This window comes from Spodoptera frugiperda, chromosome 29 (assembly GCF_023101765.2).
Source record: "Spodoptera frugiperda isolate SF20-4 chromosome 29, AGI-APGP_CSIRO_Sfru_2.0, whole genome shotgun sequence".
Classification (NCBI taxonomy): Eukaryota; Metazoa; Arthropoda; class Insecta; order Lepidoptera; family Noctuidae; genus Spodoptera; species Spodoptera frugiperda.
Window position 1 is genome coordinate 11362391 of NC_064240.1, and position 24616 is coordinate 11387006.

Below are 24616 nucleotides of genomic sequence, written 5' to 3' on the forward strand. Positions count from 1 at the left end.
CCTATTTGAGTTGAAGTAGTCATTGATCTCGCGGCGGAAGCGTAAAGTTTTTAAGGTACCTTTTAAATTCCTATTATAGCGAACAACTACCTGTATAATCTAGATCTTGCTCCAAGTCTAGCATTGATGTGTGTAAGAAGTTTGGCAAACGGAACAAGAGCTTAGTACAAAATGTTCGTAAAAATTGTGATCAAAATCACAATACGATATGCTACAACTATAATATAATATACTAAGACCCGGTGTAATACGGTTGTATTTCCAAAAATGCTAATTTAAAATAACATTTCAATATTTATTTGTGTAACCACAAAAATCGGTTAACAAGAATACAATTAATACTAAATAGTGAAGCGATACTAACAACATACTGATTTCTCTGCTAAAATAATTTTACTATCGATTTATCAGCTCAATACGATATCAATCTTGTGATAAAACTCACGATTTTATTCACTTTTCAGTCGGTATTCACAGTACAAGGCGACACAATCGCCTTACAACTCTTCTAGTGTGGTGTGGTGTTCGGTACCCGGTCATATGTTGAGTAAATAATATAAATAGTTAAGGGAATTCACTTAAAATGGCTAATAGTGAATATGCTACAAATAAGGCAAGTTTACAAAATTCGGTGATGTATTTTTTTATGATTGTTTGTTTTTTTTTGCTGAAAAATAAGTTCGTCATTCGGTTGTTTTACTAAATAGGGATTATTTTTATTTATATTCTGTATTTTTCTGCTGTACTCAGAGAAATTTTATGATTACTTAAACTATTCCTTAGTAACGATTTTGTTTCGAAAACAATTACTAAGGACTGGGTTAAGTAACCATTAAATGGCTCTGAGTACGGGTGTTTAATCATTTACTGAGTTAGTCACTATAATATTATCTATCGCGGTCTTGGTAAGATTATTAATTTTTTATTTATGTAAATACTTACGAAAGATGAAATGGTATGTCCTATAGTAGTTATAAAGTAACTTAAACAAATAGCTCGAGTCGATGAAATTTTTACTTAACGTATAAAAAATTCCTTTGAAAGTAATGCAATAATAACAATACTTTCGTGGAAAATACCATTATTAGATATAGTTGTTTTAATAAATAATTATTTCATGTGATATGAAATTCTTAGACGACCTTTTATAGATTAAAATAGACAATTCATCAAAGTTATTAACATAAACTATTTTCTAGCAATTATTTCTGTAAAAATTCTTTTATGATAAACGTTTTCTCTCTAATTCATTATGTTATTATTTTCAAAATAACGTATTTACTGTTTACATGCTTAAATTAACGTAATCAGTTCAAATATTTTTTTATCTACAAACAAAAACGTGACTTAATTCCAATTGAAACCTTGATAATATAGGTCTAACAAGTAACATAGAAGGTCGAAATTGAATTAATAACTAATCCGGAAGTCATTGAGGAAGGTCTATGTCTAACAGCAGACGTCTTGTAGCTAAAATATAAGTTAACACGGGTTAAGAACATACAGGACCAAAATATACATCAATTTTGAGAATATGCACATAGAAGCGCCAGTCACTTTCTTAACAAACACATAGATTCATTTATTTAAGTTAATCCTTAAACAAGGGCTTTTGAAACGTCAAGATTGTATTGCCATCAGTCTGTGCATCAGTGATGTTAGGTTTTCGTTCCATAATTAAGATCTGTGTGATGAAAACCACGACGGTAATGCTCCTATCGTAAAGTACTTCAAAGACTCTCTCTCTCTCTTGAAGAGCAAACAACACAAGGACGGCATAACAATAAAAATTGGTATTCTAACGTCCAATACCTAGATAAAAAGATCGTATGATAGCCTACATAAACTCCAATGGATAATCGATATTTTATCACTTATCATAGTAAAGTGATTTACAAATGTCGTGAGCCATTATCAGTTATCAACGATTCGGCTGCAAATCTACGTGTGCTTGATAACTTTTAATAAATACAAAATATTTGTATAATAAAAATGGCAGGCGTGGTTGGTATTACGTTAATAACGCTCTATTTTTTGCTCTCTTTCTCTTTCTCTTCTATTTCTTTCATATTTTTCTATTTCTTTCATTTCGTTCCTTATCCAATCTATCAATCTTTTCTTTGATAGTTGTCTACCTTTCCATCCATCCATATTTAAATACACCACTCATTTTGTCATCAAGTGATCCGTCTGCTCGTGTACCCATACATACACACATAACCGCCTGTCTCCCATGGTGGTAAGGACAGACAATGAAATGCCAATTGCTTCGCTATACTTCTTTCGCTTCATCAACAGTCATCAGTATTTTCATGTAAACTCGACGGTTAATGGTACTTTTCATTTGGCCCTTCTTTAATACACAATTATGATATATGTCCGTCAAGGCACCGTCGTCGGTTACATCCATCGACGGTTATATTCATATCCACTCTGTATACTTCATATCCTATACAAGAAAATTAATAACCTACACACGAGTAAAAACAATCAAAACAAATAATTACTGCACTAATATTTCATTAACCAAGCCACGATTTCATATTGTGATCATAATAGTTCATTAAACTAGTAACCTACGAATAATAACTTAGGAAAAGGTCATTATAATTTAATGATAATAAAAATGAAATTAATGTGGTATACAAGTACATCGTTACTACGCTCATATTGTTCACAATTGCCATAGAATGAAACTAACGACCTAATGCACGCACTATATCAAGAAATATAGAATTGAAATGAGCATCTTTTGTTTCACGACGCTCGTAAAAGAAAGTTATCGATTTTAAACCAATAATGTAGGTAATGACAATATTATCGATACAAAATGTAATCGAAGCATAAAAATCACGTTTCACATTGTAGATAAGGATTTTTGCACGATAATTTTATTGACACACGTGATTCAGATCTCGTAGTTATGTTATGACAGATTTAATGTTTATTATGTCTGACACATTGTCATGTTCTTATGTCTATCTTTATTTTCTTGGGACGATTCTAATAAATAGAAAATATTTCACTATATTCATGCCCATTTTTTTTATTAATGGGGGAAAACCATCCAATGTCTTCTCCCGCCTTGGGTGAGGCGAGAGGGCAGACTTACTGACTAAATACCACTCCGTTGCTACTCCTGCTCTTCGAGTCGGAGCCCCGATAACCTGCTAGGTAGTCTGCAGCTCCGGGTTTGGGGTAGTCCGCAGCTCCGGGTCGTGAGTCCGCAGCTCCGGGTCGGCCCATGCCAATTTATTTTTGATTTATATGTCAACAATGTACCGTAGTCTTGTATCGAATGACGTGTAGATAAGATCATCAAACTGAGATATATCTTCAGTATATACCTGAGATAGTTTATCTACTCATCTGCCGATGACTCAGTAGACGAACGAAACAGATGCGCGATAAGTTTGAGACAATTTCTGATTAAATTGAGATAAAAATATTTAGAGACAAATTGTTTCGTCATTCTTATCACATCATATCAGCCACAAGACGTTTACTGTTGAACATAGTCCTCTCTTCTACACAATCAAATTACATTTTATATGCAGGTGTGAATTAGTATAACTAAGAAAAGTTTTTAGTCGAAATACGCATCCATATTTTTTTTCTTTCTTTAAATCGATATTTTAACATAGAAACACAAAAAGGTAGGTAATTATATTGGTAGACATATAATATGACGATGATTTAGAAAAAGAGATAATGAACTCTAATCAGATAACAATAGAGAACTGATTGGATTGATAATAATGTAATTTCAGATGTTGATAACTAGCGGCAATAGATGTTTCAAACGAATTAATACATTATAAGCGCCCCTTTATCAACTAATTTGGCAATAGTTAATGTGCTGTAGATAATTACGTGATTGATACACATGTGCCTACCTAATATTCTAGTACCACATATTACTTGAATGATTATTATTTTTTCCTCGTTTGTGTTCCACTGAAACATAACAGACGAAATTACATAAGACTTGCTAGCTTAGAACTCCCAAAATATGAGTGAATAAAATAAAGTGAGCCTATTCTTCTGCATTTGTAAAAACTATTATCGAATCCTTTAAAGAAATAATAAAAATTAACTAAAGAACACGGTTTACTCACGTACATTAATGGAGAAAATAAGTTGCGCGACGTCGCCGTGTCTGCGCACGCTGCTCATGATGAAGAGTCCCTCTATGACTCGAAACTAGTAGATCTTTTTTACATTAATGTACGTGAGTAAACTGTGATTTTTAGTTAAAATAATACAATGTTCAAGAGTTCGTTCAAACTACTGTTTCTATCAGCGCGCTAACCTACGCAACTACATTTTACAACCATTAAGTTCCTTCCTAAACTTTCCAATCCGTAACGACAAAGTTACCTACTATCCTAAAATAACCGAAATGAGACAAGAAACAGCTCCGTAACAAATTCGATTAAACGTCAATAGGTCCCCATTAATACTGAGAGCAAGTTTGAACCTGTTCACTCGGAGATCCAATAATGCCAGCGAAACTGCTTCACTTGTAAACTCCCGGCTAATGTATTCCTAAACCGGTGTCTTAGTTCTGTAATCACCAATAAAGTAATTACGTAAACTTTGTGCGGACGCGAAAATCGGGAAGTGTTCCAAAACTTAATCCCTTCAAACAAGGGAATAATCGTTCTCATTAAAATGTAAATGCGTCGGATTGTGACGAGAGCTCCAATGGAGTCGCCCGAGTTTTCCTTCGATACGCTTTTCCGCTTTTCAAATAATATTATGCAGGAGTCGGTACCTATTATTCTCGGAACTAACGGCTAACTTCTTGCCCACATACTTTATGTTTGCCAAGGAACAGCGGATTGTTTGGAGTTGTTTTCTTCTTCATTACAGTTCAACGTTTTGAAATAATATCATTATGTAATTGAAGTACTAATAACTCAATTAAACTGAGCAATTTTTTTATGGGTAGAATGGCAAATGAATAGATGGATCAGCGGAATGATTGGACTATTCCTTCTTTACTATAAGAGACTTTAGTACTTCGACAATCGAGCATTAATGATAAGTGATGAGATACTTCATACGTATTTTATAGACTTTGGAATTTAGCTCTAACGTTGTAATCACAGAGCTCATTATCTTTAGATTACATTAGACTTCAAGGTCAGCAAAGTGCCTGGGTCAATGCCTTCTCTACAACTTGTCGCGGTTTCAATAGGGTAGATGACTAATTTTTATTTTAATGTCCGTCTTGTAGATTAATTTAAAACATTAAGCACATATTTTTTTATTTTCGTACGGAAACAAATTCTTACGAAGATAATTATATCGATTTCATATGTGAGTTCTCTTTAAGGTACATTTTATACGTAAAAACGACGTATTTGCTCCCACTCCTAAACTTTGATTCGTTTTTTCTAAGTATTGTAATCTTATGCATTACCTAACTGACGGACAACATACATTTTTAATTTTCATACCCCATCATCATCATGCCTATTCTTTTCGGGAATAGTGACAATTATACTTTTAAGTTTTGTCTTTTTACATTAATATTTTTCATTTTGTTTTTAGGCTGAACCAAATGGAAAAGCAGCGTCAACAACAGGCAGTGCTACTCCTGAGAGAGCGTCGTGGGGACGACCCTTGGAGTTTATTCTAGCTTGTCTTGGGTATGCCGTAGGTTTGGGTAACGTCTGGAGATTCCCTTACCTCTGCTATAGGAATGGAGGCGGTGAGTAACAATCAAAACCATGTTCAATATCGTTCATATGTTTGGTGTTTACGCAAAAGTATGTTTGTTTTAAGAAAACATTGCCTCACAGTAGGATTTTCACTTGTGTGAAGTGCGTTTACAAACATACATTACATTTTTATACCGATACGGTAGAATATATGAGACATTAATAAATAATATTAAACACCCACGTAACATTCTCACAAATTATATTTTTCTTTCTTTCTTACAATGTCAGATGTCACATATATAAATGATATGATGATAAGTATGACTCAATGACAAATATTAAACTTCTATCATGCATTAATTTTACGAAAACTACCGAAACCGATGCAGTTCTAGACGAAGTGATAACTGATAGATTAAATAACAGTCCAGTCTAACAAACTAACAAAAACATTTCATCACAGAAGAACTCACGAGTCCCATAAGAGAGAACTCCCATACAACTGACAACAACCAAACAGCTATGAGTAATAAAAAAACACACAAAAAAAGTATATTTCATCTCGCCAACACGTCAGCGAAGGTTGAGAGAATAATAATAAAAGTGAGGAGCCAAACAAAAAACAAATCGCTCTGGATCAATATGAATTATTTATTGAATCCCTATCGGTCAATAAGGCTTTCCTGTCAGCCAGTTCTACTCGTACCGGGACTTAGAACCGAAATTTTACTCGATAATATATTTATTATTTATGGAACATTAAGGTGCTAGTTGTTAGATTACCTACCATGATTTTTTAATTTATTATTCATATTTTTTTTGTCTTACTTTTATTCATCGATTTTAGGTACTCTTTTGTTTGTCGATTGCCTTCGATAGGTACGGTATTTGTTTGAATTTCATTTGAAATCGAATAGCGTTCGCGGAATCGTAACAAATATTTTAGCCACTTTGATTCTTAGATAAAAAATTGGGGTAACCGTTGATAAGTCAATGTTTTTTCCGTGAAACTAATGTCATGTTTTACAACCGTGATTGCATTATCAATGAATGAATGTATAATTGTTTATTTAGTGATGTTCTCATTGTTTTTATAAATATTAATCTTGTGTTACCATCAGATTTCAATACACCCAATTTTAATTGTTGTTTTTTATTATGACTATCGTGAGGCATACTAAATCAACTAAAAATTGCGATTTACTCGCGTAAATTAATGGAGAAACGCTCTACCAGTTTCGAGAATAGGCTGCACGACGTCGCTACGTCTGCGCACGCTGCTCATGATGAAGAGTCCCTCTATGAAGAGGGACTCGAAACTAGTAGAGCTTTTCTCCGTTAATTAACGTGCGTAAACCGTAATTTTTAGTTAAGCTATTGTTGAACACCAAACAGTGCCTTAAACCTCATTTATCCCTAAATAAGTACTTCATAATGACTAACATCATTTTGCCTTTGTTCCAGGTGCTTTCCTTATCCCCTTCTTCCTCATGTTAATCTTAATTGGATTGCCTATCTTCTACCTGGAGTTGTACATTGGCCAGTTCACTGGTATCGGACCCTTGCAGGCGTTCACTGCCATTTCTCCCTTCTTCAGTGGCTTGGGTTATTGCACCCTGATTGTCATCTCCATCATTTCGATCTACTACATGATCATTGTCGCTTGGACCCTGTTCTACACTATCGTGTCCATCGCTGGCTTCCTTGATTGGGGCTCCTGTGATAACGACTATAATAGTAATGGTAAGATTTTTGTTTAATATAATATGAACAGTACCATTAGTATGAATTTGCTTTACGTTTAAAGTATTCAAAACGAGCGCTCGTTCGGCGTTCTGATTGGTCGGCTCCAATAAACCAACCAATCACAGCGCCATACGATCGTTCGCTAAACGTAAATCTAACTCATACTAAGGGTATAGAAGTTCAATACTTTAGGTTGTACAAAGTAAATAAGTGAAAAGTCTACCTAATGTACATCTTTGATTTATTTCAAAGATTAAACTTAAGTGTCTACTAAAATCATGGTTCTAAGAGCAAGTAAATTTAAAATTCCTCGCTGTTGCAATAGGTTAGATAATTAATTTTTATTTATATTTCCGTCTTGTACATTGTTTTAAAATATTAGACACGTATTTTTTATTTTCATACGGAAACAAATACTTTCGGAGATATATTGATTTGAAATAGCCGACTGACTGACGGACTAAATAGTTTTTTATTTTCATTGCCGTCATCCTTATTATTAACTTCTAAACTTTACTCTGAAAGATCTAAGAGAAGAGATCCTAAAAATAACGGGGTACCATTTTATACTTTTTACTACAATACATTTTCTGTCAACTTATAATAAATATTATCCCACCAGCTTGCTACAGTGGAGAATACGACAACTACTGTAGACAAAATAACACGGGAGCCGCTAGCGACCTCACCTACTATCTAAGGAATTGTACCAGTATTGGAGAAATCTGTATACAAACCGGCTTCGAACCCTATGATGGCAAGCATTGTCTGAATGGAACTGAAACCATCCCGTGGTACTCGAATGTAACAAGGGTTTTGGCATCTGAGGAATATTACAAGTAAGTCTACAAAAGTATCATTGATTATTTACTGTCAATATATTATGTGTACTCGGCTATCAATATAAGGTCTACAGTCCACGTTGCATCATTAGTTGAATGCATGCATTCGTCAAAAACGATAGGCGGATTTACCTACGTTACGCTACCTGCGAAAACGAAACGATAGCGCTTTCTGCGCTCTGATTGGTTGGTTCAATCGCGGCGACCAATAAGACCGCCGTACGCGCTCTTGTTTCGTTTTCACTCAACTTAAAGTACATTTGTACTAAGCCCTGTTGACCACGCAAATAAACACACTATTCAAACAGTATCAGACTTTAAAAACAAAACCTAAATAACACTTAACTCAAATACAAAACAACTACTTAATCTAGTTGACATACTTATATACAAAATGATCACAAATATAATAATCCACGCTAGGTACTTGATTTTAAATTGTTCGTAAAATAATTATTTACTGCTATCAAGTGTTCTGACCTTTTATAATCAGGCAACAGCCACTGTTCAGTGTTGATAATTTTAATTATATTTATCAGATTAAACTGATAAATATAATCGTGGCGTTGTGACGAAACGATATCTCGTGTAGGTAATTTTCGACTTTAATTGTAGATGCACTTAATTCGTTTTAGAAACGCACGTGTTTCGAATTTTAAAACGCAGTGTCCATTATTACTTCTTTTTTATTGGATGTAGGCATATAACTTTTTTTTAGAAAACGTGGTTTTACATAACCATATAGACATTCTACTTAATTTGTATTAGTTTAACGGTATATTCTATGGGTTATTTAAGTAATAAAAAATGTTATTTTTTTGTTTAATATAATGAATCATCAACATTGATGATATATGTAAATCGTCTTATACAAAAGGTTGATGAAATATACGTATCTAAAAATATTTTTAACATTATTGCATTTCTAAGATTATAAATGTGACGTGTGATATCTAATGGATTATAACTAAACAATGTTTATCCGTGTTGCTTGTCGTTATCAAAATAATAGAGATAAAATACAACTGTTGCGTAGACAACGAATAAATTACCGATTATGACTCAACTATCCGTGTGAAGTCCACTCAGGGATCGATAAATAAAACAAGCGAATTGATGTTCCAATGACAAGGAGCGCACGTCCGTCCATCTTGCTGGCTGACGGACATCTGACGCCGTCCCCACTCCGTCCGGCGCGTGCGTCACTTGTATCGCTTAATTATTGGAATACGTCACAACCTGTTTATTAGACTCTTGACAAACTCATTTGGAGTATTAAATAGTTCAGTCTAAATCTAAATCTTATACTTACATCTTTGTTTTATTATACCCGAAGAGTTAATTCGTTGTTTGTTTGTTTGAACGAGCTAATCTCTGAAACTAATGATTCGATTTGAATAATTGTTTTTGTGTTGGATTTTTCAATTATCGAGGATAGCTATAAGCTATAAAACATCACGCTACTATTAATAGGAGCCGAATGGACCGGGCAAAAGACACAGTACCCTCTGATGGTGTAACAATCTTATCAAAATATATATACCTAACCTGAGACGAGTATCATAATCAATCATTTAAAACAATTATGACGTTGGTATGATGTCTTAATTAATAATTCAACGATTTATATGACGATATAATATAGTTTTTATCAACAGGAAACTCCTATCTTTCTCTAATTACACAATGCTGGATTTTCCTAATTTCGACAATGATGTGTTACCTGGCTACCGATAGCGTCGAATCGCTATGGAAGCATAATATTATCGGTATTCTGACATCGATATTGCGCGAGTAAATCATCTCCCAATTAGTAAGCTGTCATCAGTAATTAATAAATATTTACAGTGTAATATTACTATTTTGTTAGTGAATTTATAAGTGTATTTTAGATGAAGTTGATTACATTATAATATAATTAAAATAACATTAACACCGAGTACCGGCTATGTTATAAATAAGTACGTCAACATTATTTTTCAAATTTCAAAATATCTATCTATCTGTTTTTTTATAATTCAAAGGCACGTTATTATAATGTAAATACAGAAGCACATACACAAACGTAGCTTAAACTGACTTCATCAAACGATTTTCAACTTTATAGCAAACCAATAAAGTTAAAAACGTAATAACTTAATAAAAAGATTGACGTCAAAGACGACCAACAGAAAGTAATCATGGTAAAGGACAGCTGCTTATTAATTTTGTTAAATAACTAGTTGTGGGTAATTAAGCAATTAAGTAGTTAAGTAACATTGAACTTAGATGGTATTAATTGTACAAAAGTACCTTCTTGGTCTATTTGAAATAAATAATGTTGACTTTTGACTTTGTCTGAGTAGGTTTTTGGAAACCTAGTAGATGCTTACCACCAGGGGACTCGTTTGCTCGTTTGCCTCCTATTCCATAAAAAAGATACTGTTTTCTAATTGAAATACAAAAAAACATGGAAATCATCATTATGAAATGTTCACTAATAACTTCTAACTTAATGAAATATACCGGTTTACTCACGTAAACGTCACAACGTCACGTTCTTATGCTTTTTATTTTATTTTCAGTGAACGTGTGCTCGGTAGAGGCGATGCTACTTGGGAAAACTGGGGCTCTATACAGTGGCACTTAGTAGGATGTCTCGCACTATCATGGCTCATTGCTTTCTTCTGTGTCATCAAGGTATGTACCAATATTATTGGACTAGTTCTGTACCTTTTATTAAGAGCATGACAGCCCTTTTAACAATATACAGTACATATGTCTAAAGCCAAGCAAATAATACAAATAAATCAACTAGTAAAGAATGTCAGTGGTATTACATCGACCTGTGTAGGTACCTACGTACTAATTTTGTGCAAAATTTTTGTTTTCAATGAATTCGAACAATAAGGGCGCATTTCCACCAGAGGTGTGCTATGCTACTTTGCTGTGGATGCGTTTGGTATTACCAGTGCTAAGCTACATAGCTTACTCAGCTAAGCTATGTTTTATGGAAAGATACATACTATGAATGGCTTCCCTACTATCGATTCGCATATTCCAGCTGTGCATCTTTATCGTACAGTTACATAGCACATGCCTAATGGAAAAACGCCCAAAATACTTCTAACAAAAATTTTAACAAAAGTGACAATCCCTCACTCATTAATCATTACTTAAATATAAAATACGTATAAGAATCCAGTTTCTCAAACATTACTTGTTTACAGGGTGTCCAATCTGCAGGCAAAGTAGTATACTTCACTGCATTGTTCCCTTACGTGATGTTAACGGCTTTATTGATCAGAGGAGTGACTTTAGAAGGAGCTGTGGACGGCATCATTTTCTATTTGTCACCAAATTGGAGCACCCTGCTTGATGCTCGTGTCTGGGGTGATGCTGCTTCACAGGTAATTATAATTGAAGTTTTAAAGCTTATTTAATTATATAATATCTGCTATTTAAAATTACCTACCCGTTCATATCAACAGCTAGGTAAAGAATTTCCTATGGATCATTGGATATTTATTTTCAGTTAGAAAACTAAAAATATTATTACACTATCAAACCGAATGTGATAGATAATCACATCACATTAAACACTTATTATAAATGTGAAAGTTATTTGTATGGATGTTTGTTTGTCGGTCATGTTGAAACTACTGAACGGATTTTAATAAAGCGTGGTATACAGACAGGGTATAAGCTGACCTGGTCGATAAGGTACTTTTATCTCACGGGAAGGCGGGCGAAGCCACTGGCAGATGCTAGTTAATTTATATTTCCAAATACTGGATAATATTTTATACTCCGTGTTATTATTAAGAATAACACTTCAAATAATATAACATTTATTATCGTCAATGTGACCCAAAAATAGTTTAGTCTCATCGTTATTTATTACAGTTTTCCATTTAATTTAAAGCCAAGAATATCTCTACTAATTAATGATATTTACAGGCCTAGTACTTAAAACAAACTAATTTACCAAAAACGCTTTAAACTTTCAAAAACCTTTTAGCTAATCGAAAGAGTTAAATAGCAAAAAACCCCACATAATTCAGTTACCGCAAGTATTTTCTGCAAAAAAAGGAGGTTAAATGAAAAAGTTCACTAATTTTAACGAAAATTAGTTAAAAGACATTACTAAATAAAAGCTATTTGGAAACCTATTAATTTTTTTAAGAGTTTGTGAAGAAAAATCATCAATCCTTCGAAGGAATCGGTTTATCGGAATCATTATTAGCTTTAACGGCGGCCATAATTATCTAAAATATTTCGGGATTTAACCATTTTTATAGGCCATAGACGTAAGTTAAAAAGATTTTAGTTTTTCTAAAGCTATGCTATGGTCATTATCATCATTATATTATCAGCCACAAGACGGCCACTGCTGAACATAGGCCTCCCCCATAACTTCAACTTTAATGCGACCTGCATCCAGCGGTATAATATGCTAGACCATGCTATACCTACTTATAATTGTTTGTGCTTCTTACTAAGTATAATTTTATTGAACCTAGTATTATACATTGAAAACACATACCTAATTTGAATACCTGTGAATGTTATTTAAATCTATTCGAAAAGTGAAGACGAATATATAAAAACACAGTTTTCACCATTAGCAATATTTATGTATTTACTTAATACAAAAAGAGTTAAACATGATTATTTTTAAAATTCGTGTGAAAATTAAACATAAGTTCTCAATTGAACACCCAAGAGATATTATAAAAACAACATTAGAATTTATTTAGAAGATTGAAACAAAATTTTTCATTCTATAATTTGTTTTACTCATATTTTTATATTCATTTTACATATACATAAAAGATTTGAGCATTACGTTAAATAAATATACATTTACAACTTTAACTTTTAACTCCGAACTAAGCATTAGTGAAATATAACAGATTAGTAAAGACTTTTCTGCCTAGTTCTACACTGAGGAGCAAAAATAACGGAGGCACTAGCGTTTTTTATTTCATTTTAAAGAACTATCTATAATGAAAAAATAAATTCAAAACAAGAAAATACCCCTCTTATATTAAAGGTAATTAATTTTTCTATGACAGCCTTTCATACGTCATACGTTACCAATTAAGAAAATACTCGTATCAGAAAATATTTATCAAGAAATGAAAAAGAAAAACGCAAGTGGCTACGTTTCTTTGCACCCAAGTGTAGTTAAGGTAATGTACGCTATGAATGATGTTCAATATTTGTCCTTGAAATTCCCTATAATATAGCATGGAGCCTCAATATTCTTATCTAGTCAGTCAGAGTCATTTAATGGTTACTTAACCTAGTGATTAGCAATTATTTTCGGAACGAAATCATCATTATAGAACACTTACTGTCGTACTAGAGACATTAAATGATTACTTAAACTATTCCTTAGTAACGATTTTGTTCCAAAGACAATTGCTAAGGACTGGGTTAAGTAACCATTAAATAACTCTGAATACGGCGGTATGTCATTAAATGAATCTGAGTACGACATTTAATGAAAATAAAACAGACTTCTTAATCTTATATTCTCTTTTCTGCTTCTCCTAGATCTTCTACTCCTTCGGTGTGGCGTGTGGGTCTCTTGTCACGTTGGCTTCGTATAACAAATTCAACAACAACTGTCATTTCGATGCAGTCTTCGTCAGTTTCGCAAACTTCTTCACGTCTGTGTATGCTGGGTTTGCCATATTCTCCGTGTTGGGTTTCCAAGCTCAGCTCATGGGTGTTAGTGTCAACGGTAAGTTTGTTTCTTTGTTCTTTAAATCTGATGCAAATCTATACTTAATATTATAAAGCTGAAGAGTTTGTTTGTTTGTTTGTTTGTTTGAACGCACTAATCTCCAGAACTACTGGTCCGATTTGTTTGTTTGTAACTACTGTTCGATCGAGGAAGGCTATAGGCTATAAAACATTACGCTATGACCAATAGGAGCCGAGCAATGCGGGTGAAACCGCGCGGAAGTAGCTAGTTTTTATATAATATGTAATTATTGTACATTTTAATTCTGTATTCAAACGTCCATTGTATTTCTAAATGATAATAGTTTATATTCAGTTGGACTTGAATTTTGATGCAAGTTAATTCATGCTGAACTTTCAAAGACTTTTTAAAATTTTGTTATATTTACAACAACAACAACATCACGCCTTTTATCCCTGCAGAGGTACACATTACATTACTTGATGATCTAGTCTATTGCCATAATGATATACTGACTACCATTCCAGACTCCGTGCTACTATTGAGAAATTATAATATAGTATGTGAAAAATTTTAATACCGTTTAATAATTTAGTATACCAAGAATATTCCATTGATATTCATCATTGCCAATCTAAACGTAATTATGCAAAATTCCATCATCGTATTACGGGTTAAAAACAGCAGCAACAATTTTCACATTAACAAAGGATTAATTTAATAAAATATAATCCGTTCAATAATATCCGTACCTAGAAAACAATATAAACGTTCCCAGAACTAAAATTCAATGAACTAATAGTACAATAATATAATTAATCAGACAAATACCTATATATACTTGTGTTACCTAGGACAAACTATCGACTATCGAGATCTACTAGTGGCACTGCTGCGTTTGATTCCAAGAACAAGCAAAGCATCATTTGATGTCGATTCTGACATAGGCTCACTCAATTCATCTTATTTTTTTTCATTTATTTCAATAATAACTGTCAAGATGATGCAATATCGTCAGAGAATAAGTGTTTCCTAATCGTCATCTTCATAAAACCTATCAGCCATGGGACCCAGCTGGTAGAAGACTACATAAAAGGCATTATTTTTTTCCAGTCTTGATCGTCTCACTGCAGGGCAAAAGCCTTCTTCCATTCCTATCTATGCAAAACTTTCGGCAGCCATTTCCTTCTGGGTCTGCCACGACAAAGCGTAATATTATGATTTAACTTCACATATCACTACCAACACTTTCTTTGGCCATATAAACAAAAAATAGTACGAAACTTATAATAAAATTATAGTAGAAAGATATCCACATTTATCTTTACATTTTACCGATTAACTCAAGCTGATTAATCCTGGCGTTGCATTGCCGCGGGCTGCAAACAACAGTAGAGAGCACCCGATACACACTATGGAACCCGTTCAAATATTCAGCCGTGCCATGCAATGCTATTAAATTAATTCCCTGTTGTTTTGCACGTCACATATTGAAATAGGTAATATGAAAGCCAATATGATGAATTCCGTATTGTTACGGGTGGCCTTTACTAGTTTGTGCGATTGATTTTGATACTTATATTAATGTTGTTTAGGTTCGAGTTTGTTTTATTGATTTCAGACCGATTTTGGAACCACACGTATTATATATTTCTATAAATATGTGCGTATAAATGTGTGCTAATTAAATATAATGCGAATTTTATCTGTATTTCTAAAAATTGAATAATCCCTTAAAACGTAAACAAATAACAACTGACTTGAATATGTGTGTGTTATGCACTAAATAACAAATGAAACGTATTGGTTTTTAAATAATTCTGATGTATTGGATACCTTACAATCAGTCAGAGCCAAGGGAATAACCTGCTTTACCCTTCGCAAGCGAGAGTTACCACGAAAAAAGGGGAACTATTTCTAAAATCTGTTTGTCACACTTTTCTATCGGAAATCGCCTTAGATTATTTACACACTTTTAACTAGTTGATTCAAAATCAAGAATCGACATATAACTGAATTTGTTATTTTATAAGTAGTAGAATACTGATATCTTTAACGTTCTTATACATCACTGGCTTCTGCCAACGGCTTTGCCCGCGTTCTAGTGGGACAAAAAATATACTATGTGTTATTTCAGATCAAAATCTACCACTATTCCAAATTTTATCTCGATCCCTGCAGCCGTTTTGCCGTGATCTACGCAATCAAATATACGTACAAAAACGTAAACTCACAAGCTTTCGCATGTATCTATAATATTAGTAAGATTTTCCATATATCCACTAGATAAAACCTAGAACCAACATTAGGTACATCTCATCCGCATTTCCAAATTTTGCTAAAAGGCTCTTCCAGCCAAACTAAAAACAAACTATGGGTATGAAAAAAAAAAGAATTTTAATCAAACTCTAGCCGATGCCTGGTGTACAAGTCCCTTCAATCCATTGCGAACACCCGATCCCATGTTGATTCAACTGTTACGAATGCAAGCGTTGTTTGTACTCTGTTTCAAGATAATGGATTGATTAAACAGTAAATATTTCATTCGGCCGCACTCCAGTGTGTTAGCGTTTTTGGTTACACGAGCATCGGTTCTTGTACAGCTCGCTTTTGTATTGGGAATTTTGAACAAAGGCTTTGCATACACCTTTGTATCCGAGAAACTGATAAAGATTTGAGACATCTTGCTCTATAAGACTCATGCTGACAGCAGTATTGTCAAATGGACTTTCAGAGTATCTGTCTATATGACAAAATATAGAAGGATTCGACACGTCTCCATTGTTTCAATGCGTCTAGTACTTTTGGCATTCTACGCGCACGTGTGTTATCAACCCGTATTCAAATATCAACAATATTGTCACTACAATATAGTTCTATTTTGGTTACTCTCTAACATTATGACTCGTACAAAACCTTTGTTTGTTACCAAAAATCCCAACAATTTTATGACAAAACAAACGAGGCCTCTTTGCATAAACAACAGGGATACTCGTCCTTGTACAAACCGCAAATGTTGTTGTTATAAATCACTCGTGTATCTATTAATTGCTTTTTGGTCTATCGATAAAGGTGTTATTGCTATACATGGTGCCAAAACAATGATGTACCAAGAACTTATCACATGATAAACACGGAATATTGACTAGGGCTTCACGTGCATTATTAGTGCTGCTGTATGGTCATGTATTAATATTGTTTTATGTGCTGTTAATAACTTTGAGGAGGATAGGAAGAAGTGCTATAATGGATTAGTTATTATAATGCTTAGGTTTGACATGATTGAGGTAGCCTAGAGATGAGGCAGCATAAAACTACTGATTGTATAAAGTTTGACTACACGGTTGACATGGTGACTTGGCAACCTGTTGCCGCGTAACGTGTAGAGAGATTCCCACACTGAGCAACTCTTTGTGTGATCCACAAATTGTTGTTTCATGTCTGGGTGTCATGTGTATGTGAAATTATATCTTTGTAAACGCACCCACGACACAGGAGCGTTTTTTAAACAAAAACAGAAACAAAATTAGTACGGTACCTATATTAAGTTTTTAATGACTATTAGAGACGTAGAAGAAAAAAGCTTCCGTATTTCTTCAAGAAATGCAAAAAGAATCACTTATATTATTATTATTCTATGAAGTTATGAGCAAAGCAAGTTGCTTATGGGCAGACGTGCTCCATCGTAGGCCGCATCATCACTGACCATCAGGCGAGATAGCGGCAAAACGTCGACCCATTAAACATAAAAAAAACAACATATTTACCAATTTTTTTTTCAGATGTGGCGACTGACGGACCTGGTTTAGCATTTGTCGCATACCCTGAGGCGTTACTTCAGATGCCTGTCACCAGGTTGTGGGCTATCCTGTTCTTCCTGATGCTGTTTATCCTCGGTCTTGGAAGTCAGTTCGCTGGCATTGAAGCCATCAACACCTCTATTGTAGATAGATGGCCACATTTGAGGAAGAATTATTGGAGGGTGAGCATTTTTTTCTCCTCTTTTTATTAATATTGTGTTTCATGATGGGTATAACCTGGGTGTCTTCAAAGCCCGAGTGAATAGGTTACTTATGGGCAGACGTGCTCCATCGTAGGCCGCATCATTACTTACCATCAGGCGAGATAGCGGCCAAACGTCGGCCCATTTAACATAAAAAAAGTATTTATGTGCAATATTTAACCGTTATGAAAATAATATACAGAGTACTTTCACTATCTCTCGAAACAGTACACCTAATACGAGTTTGCTTTACGTTTAAAGTAATCGAAACAAGCGCGTTCGGCGCTCTGATTAGCCGGTAAACCAACCAATCAGAGAGCGAGCGAATGCGCTCCCGTTTCGATAATTTTAAACGTAAAGCAAATTCATACTAAGGGTACTAATATATCGTATTTAAGTTTAAAAAACTGCTGCATAAAATTTCGAAAATGAAAACCTCGAACAATCTAGTTTTGATCCGGAATAAGAACCCTCATATTCAGCATTGTAATCGTGCAATAAACCAGTGAAACTCAGATTATCAATATAAAAATGTGAACAAATAATATAAGAACATAGTATTCCATAATAACCAATCTATCTCTATTCCAGGTGACTGCGTTCACATGTCTATCGTGTTTTATATTGGGACTACCGATGTGTTTCAGCGGTGGAGTGTACTTGTTTACACTTCTTGATTGGAACACTGCCTCTTGGGCTATTCTGTTGATTGGTATAGCTGAGGTAAGATTATGTTTTTAATGAAAGTTATGTAATATGTTCCGAATAAAATTGACGTTAATAGTTTTTGTGTAGGAAAAGTGTAAAAATATCAAAATGATACAATTAAAAGAAAGGAAAATCTCGGCAATAAAAATATCGGCTATATCGAAAATCGGCCATAAAAATATCGGACATATTCTTTGTAAATTAATAGGATAAAATTGACGTTGATAGTTTTTGAGTAGGAAAAGTATTTCAAAAAATCAAAATGTTAAAATTAAAAGATTTTAGTTATTTTATATACCTCATCTAGTTATTAATGTATAAAGGTAAGCGTCCACACGCCCGCATTATGCGCATCGCACCCATCGTACGCTTTCTGTATAACGTCATCAGTACGTATCGCATGTAGTCATTGCTGATGATGCGGTCTGTACGATGCGGATTAGTGGACGCAGTTGTATGAGTTTCTATATAAGACAAACTAAAATCCGTTGCGTGCGGTGCGTGCCTGTGGCCAAGGAGGATGTGTGTGAGGAATTTAGGTCATTTTGGTGGACCTAAAAACCCACAATAATTTTATGTCTACTAATGCTACCGTAAAATGAATATTTTTTAAATTGACAAAACCAGATAGTCGTCGTTTGTTGGAATACCTTTAAAGTGTTATCTTGTAAAGTGAAGTTCATATTATCATTGTATTATTTTTTAAAATTTTCCAGTGTGTTGCTGTATCTTGGAGTTACGGTATTGATCGTGCTATGAAGGATCTTAAGTCTATGGGCATGCCATTGAACAAGGTGCTACGTTTCTACTGGAGGGCTGTCTGGACTTACATCGTCCCAGTTGTCAGTCTTGTAAGTAATTACAAAATGTTATTTCTCTTTTAATTTGTTTGGGGCAAATTGCCAAAAATAATGATGCACATTCTTTGTTAATTGGAACGAGCGCCTAGCTTCACTGACAGACAGACAGACTGACAATTCAATTTGACGTTTCAAAAGTGCCTTATTTAGGATTAATTGAAATGAATGCTTTGAATTTGACTTCGATTGTTTTAACTTTCTATCTTGAAAATTTCCGAATTTTCCATACATACTAACCTTGTATAAAAAGAGACTAAACGTAGCTTCTGTCACTCTCCATCCCCTCCCAATCGGCGCTAAGATTGGTTGGTTTATTCGATACCAATCTCGATTATCGAATCAAGATTGATATTTTAAACGTAAAGCTAACTCATACTAAGAGTACTGAAGGGAACTAAAAATTAGTGAAATTCTATGACAATTTTTAAAAATGTTATAGGTACCATTTACGTATAAAAGATAATATATAAAGACAATCGTTATCAATAATTACCTAATACCTATGTTCTTCACTTGCATATCGATAATATGCATTTTGGATGCATAATCTATACTAATCAAACAATTAAATTTAATACTAAGAATATTGTTAAATTATTATCTTCTACTCAAATTCCATTACTGTAGTAACAATCATTAAGATCGTATCATTTCTCGCGCGTAAGTTGTTAAAACTGATTAAAATTAAAGATTACTATGATTAGATTGTAATTTACGAACAATGGAAAGTTCCTTCACTTCATAGTATAACAAAGTCGCTTTCTCTGTCCCTATGTCCCTTTGTATGCTTTAATCTTTAAAACTACCCAACGGATTTTGATGCGGTTATTAGATAGAGTGATAGTAAAAGACAAAGGAAACTATCGTTTTCTTTTTCTTCTCCTCTAAAAATAATTTCTGGTTTACTTTGTTCGCACTTCAGTGTTTCGATGTTTTCATGGTTATATCTACTATAGATCAGGATCTCTGCATCAAAAACTCTGCAACTCCTGTAAGCCAGTGTTTACTTACTTAAGTTTTGGAGGTTGTGACAGGCTTGTAAAATAAAATAAATCCGTTCAGCCAAGTTCCTTCATACAAGTTGATGACTAGTATCAATATAATATATTTAAAAACCAATGTAAAGTGAAAGTTGAATGAGCGGAAAGAGCATATAAAGTGAGAAAATGACTAACTGGTTTTTATAGTTTACCAAATGTACATAGTTATCAATATACATATAATAACCAGTATAAACCTGACCTTTGAATGTGTGGAAATATCATATAAAGTGAGACCACGATAAGCTGGTTTTGTATAGTTTGATGTGTTACCATGTGTACATTAAACTGATCTTGGAATGTGTGGAAAGATCACACAGAGTGAGATCATGGTATACTGGTTCCATATATATATAGCTCATATAACCATAAGATAATATTTGATTACGCACTAGAGTATTACAAGATAATTCTCATGCACGCAGACAATTAATCAATTAGATTAATTAGAGATAATTGTTACCGTTGTGTTATCAGTCGATTAACTTGTACTGGTACGTGGCTAACGAATTCCTTGTTAATTACTTGATATATATGTTAAGTACCTATACATGAAATGTCATGTTGTGTGAGAGTCTTGCTCTGTGTTGGAGAGCCATGCTTCGGCACGAATGAGCTGGCTCGACCGGAGTGATACCACGGCCTCACAGAAAACTGACGTTAAACAACGCTTGGGTTGTGTGAGTGTGGTTACCGGAGACCAAATTACACCCCCCCCCCCTCATCTCAATCTTCCCAATTCCCCAATAACCCTTAAATTCCTAACCCCCAAAACGCTTCTGGTGCTACAAATGCCTATGAGCGGCGGCGATTGCTTACCATCAGGTGATCCGTCTGCTCGTTCAAGGGCTTATATCATTACCATAGTAAAAAAACAAATTAAATATCTCTCCATCTATAGATATGGAGTTATTTAATATAGAAAATCAATGAGAAATATTAATGAATGTCATTTCCTTTGCCTTCCTAGGGTATTCTGATCTTCATATTCTACGACTGGACACCTCCTTACTATGAAGACTACAAGTTCCCGTTGTTCGCCGACTTGCTGGGCTGGGCTGTCGGTCTATCAACACTCGTTCTATTCCCAGTTGGCGTCGGCTGGGCCCTGTACCATGGATATGTGAGTATCTTCTTCTAATTTAATACCTATGTTATTCTAACTGAATGGCTAGTGCGGTGGCGGTCGAAATCCACCTGGCTTGACCCACTGCTGTATTTGCGGCGGGTCCCACCACAATAGTGGCCCTTAAAAACTACTCCTTGTTTAAGGTTGTCTAAACCTTAACTGTTAACTTTGATAATATCAGAAAACCTTCTTCGAATATGCTTATATAATCGGCTTATACACGTAACTGTTTGACGAGGAACTCAACTCGACTCGTATATCGTGAAATGCTCATGAATATGAACGTCTAGCATAGCTTGAAACTAGACGAGTTCCTCGTTAAACATTTACGTAAAAAACTCGATAGTATATATATAATAACAAATGATTTCAATAGTTCAAATTAATTTGAATTCTATTTTCAAGTGTATAATGTAAAAATTTCAATTACAGAGAGGCAAAGAACTATTTACACCAACGGACGCTTGGCAACCCGCAAATAAGGCTCTTATCGCTCCTCGGTCAGATTCGATTGTTACAACAGACTCCGTGCATCAAGGACCATACGACAATATGGGATACATAATGTGAACATATCATTATACAAGTATATACTAACACGAATATCTAGTCAAATGAATTTGGTTTTAGTAACCAAAATCAAATTGCTAGCATTAAGTTCCAAATACATCATAGAAGCGATACAATGAAATAAAATCGAATTTCGCATATCAGGGCCATCCAGTCTCCTAAGTAATTTGTCATTGCATTAACCTTGATTTTTTTTTGTAAATTGTGCCCTATTATTGAAAGTTAATGTTCAAAATCGAACAGCAATGATATGCTATCAATTTTGATGCGTGGATAACTTTCACAGTAATGTCACACTCGTGATGCCTCTGGCATTAAAGGAGTACTTAGTCTTCAGCAATTGCTTGCTTATAGCGAGTGAGCTTTGCTGTTGGCGGTAATAGAATAAAAATACATACAAAATTGATGTGAAATGTGGTATGTATATAACGATATAAAGAACTGTTTTGCTTTGCAAACACGTTGTATTTTTTACTAAATCCTTTTATAAGAATTCAGTTTATTCAGTATAGTAAAATCTAATGCTTCAAATAATGATAAAAACGTTATTTTAGAGTTCATTCTGGCATTATTATGAACTCGACAACTACGCAAAATAGCTGCAAGTAATACATGCAACAAGATATAAATTTATTTAATAAAAAAAATGTTGCAACCTTTTAATGAAAATATAAATCTGTATATAGATTATCTGTATAATCTTAGTTTTAGTAATAGAAACTTAGTTTACCAACCCTCAGATAAAAAGCGGATAAAAGTTAAAAAAAAGAAGAAAAAATGCTTGCTTTTTGTGTGATGATTGATTGAGTAATTGAATTATTTCCATTCATGGTAATTTTATATTTTTGTGACTATGTGTTTATCACTTCGAAACAGGAATTATTTATTTGAACATAATTTTGGTCGTAATGTATCTATAATACATGATTTATTTAGAATCGATATTCATCTACATTGTCACGAAAAATCTTAATTCAAAAAGGTAATCTTTTAAAACAGACAATTTGTTAGGTATATAGCATTTTGTTTGAACAATTTGTTATTAAAAGTATTAAAACATAATGTAAAAACTAGATTTTTAGCAATCACCATTGCATAAGCACCTCTTTATAATTAGTTATGTTATAAGAGCCGGTATTATAAATAAATTAATGTTAAATCAGATCGTGTTTTTTTACTATTTATTTGCACCTATCCCGATATTGATATTGTTCGACAATAATTTTGGAAATTATTTGTTCCATACAAGATGACGATATGTATATGTATATTATATTTTTTGGTCTCGGCACTTATTTCAATACCCAATAATTAACTTTTATTTCGTTATTTTTATGAAAATAATGAAGTGTGCTATTTAGTTTAGTTAATTAGTTTGCTATTTCATGAGTACTGAGTACTCTGTAGTGACATTTTCTCTCTACTTAAATCCTAATTTTCTTAGCCGAACACAGCATAAGTAAATCTATAAATCACAAAACTTACACCATTAAGATTTTCAAGTACATATCAAAACCAATATAAAAACCCAAATAATAATAAACAAAAACACAGACATTTACTTTTACACATGATCTATCAAAACGCTTCAATAGCAACGCTACCAATCAGTCTCAAGGGACTTCAAAAAACAATTACATTTACTTTTAAAAACAAAACAATATTCTGTCCTCGGTCTGTCAGTACGAGCAGTGAACTTATCGGAGCTATAGTTAGGCTACATGAAAAATCACTCACTCAAATGGTAGGGCAGACAAACTTTTATAAAGAAAATGTCGCTCCACTGGAATAGTGATAGACTCAGTTTTGTAAAGGTGATAGATAATATGTATGTATTAAGTTTTGGGTGGTTTATTGGGAGTGGGAGTTGTAGTAGTGTTTGTTGATGTAGTGGTTACTAATGTAATTGCTGTATATAAGGTTTTTGATTCGATCCATTGTAACTGTCTTCTATATAATATATTGAAGGTTTAGTTTTAAAATGTAAAACTTCAAGAGATTGAAATAAAAATAAAAGAGGTAAATTCAAGAGTGAACCTATTAAATATTAAAAACCGCCATAAGCCGGTAAACGAGCAGACAGATCACCTGATGGTAAGCAGACGCCGTTGGACACTCGACACACCAGAGGCATTACAAATGCGTTGCCGGTTTTTTGGGGGTTAGGAATTTAAGGATTGTTGGGGAGTCGGAGATTGGAAATATTGGAGGGTAATTAGGTCTCCGGTAACCTCACTCACACAATGCAAGCCTCAATACACGTTGGTTTTCTGTGAGGCCGTGGTATGACTTCGGTCGAACCGGCCCATTCGTGCCGAAGCATGGCTCTCCAACACTGGCACTCCGAAACG

General features: G+C 33.8%; 1 protein-coding gene across 1 annotated transcript; it reads left to right on the top strand.

Annotated features, from left to right (window-relative positions):
- Positions 1–448: 448 nt before the first annotated feature.
- Positions 449–23429, top strand: LOC118268401 (sodium- and chloride-dependent glycine transporter 1). Its single transcript, XM_035582871.2, has 12 exons — positions 449–613; positions 5560–5719; positions 7137–7415; positions 8041–8257; positions 10825–10939; positions 11470–11649; positions 13802–13991; positions 17738–17937; positions 18550–18681; positions 19383–19517; positions 21537–21689; positions 22128–23429. Exons 1-12 carry the CDS (start codon positions 584–586, stop codon positions 22263–22265), a joined length of 1929 nt encoding a protein of 642 aa, XP_035438764.2. The 5' UTR covers positions 449–583; the 3' UTR covers positions 22266–23429.
- The last annotated feature ends 1187 nt before the right edge of the window (positions 23430–24616 follow it).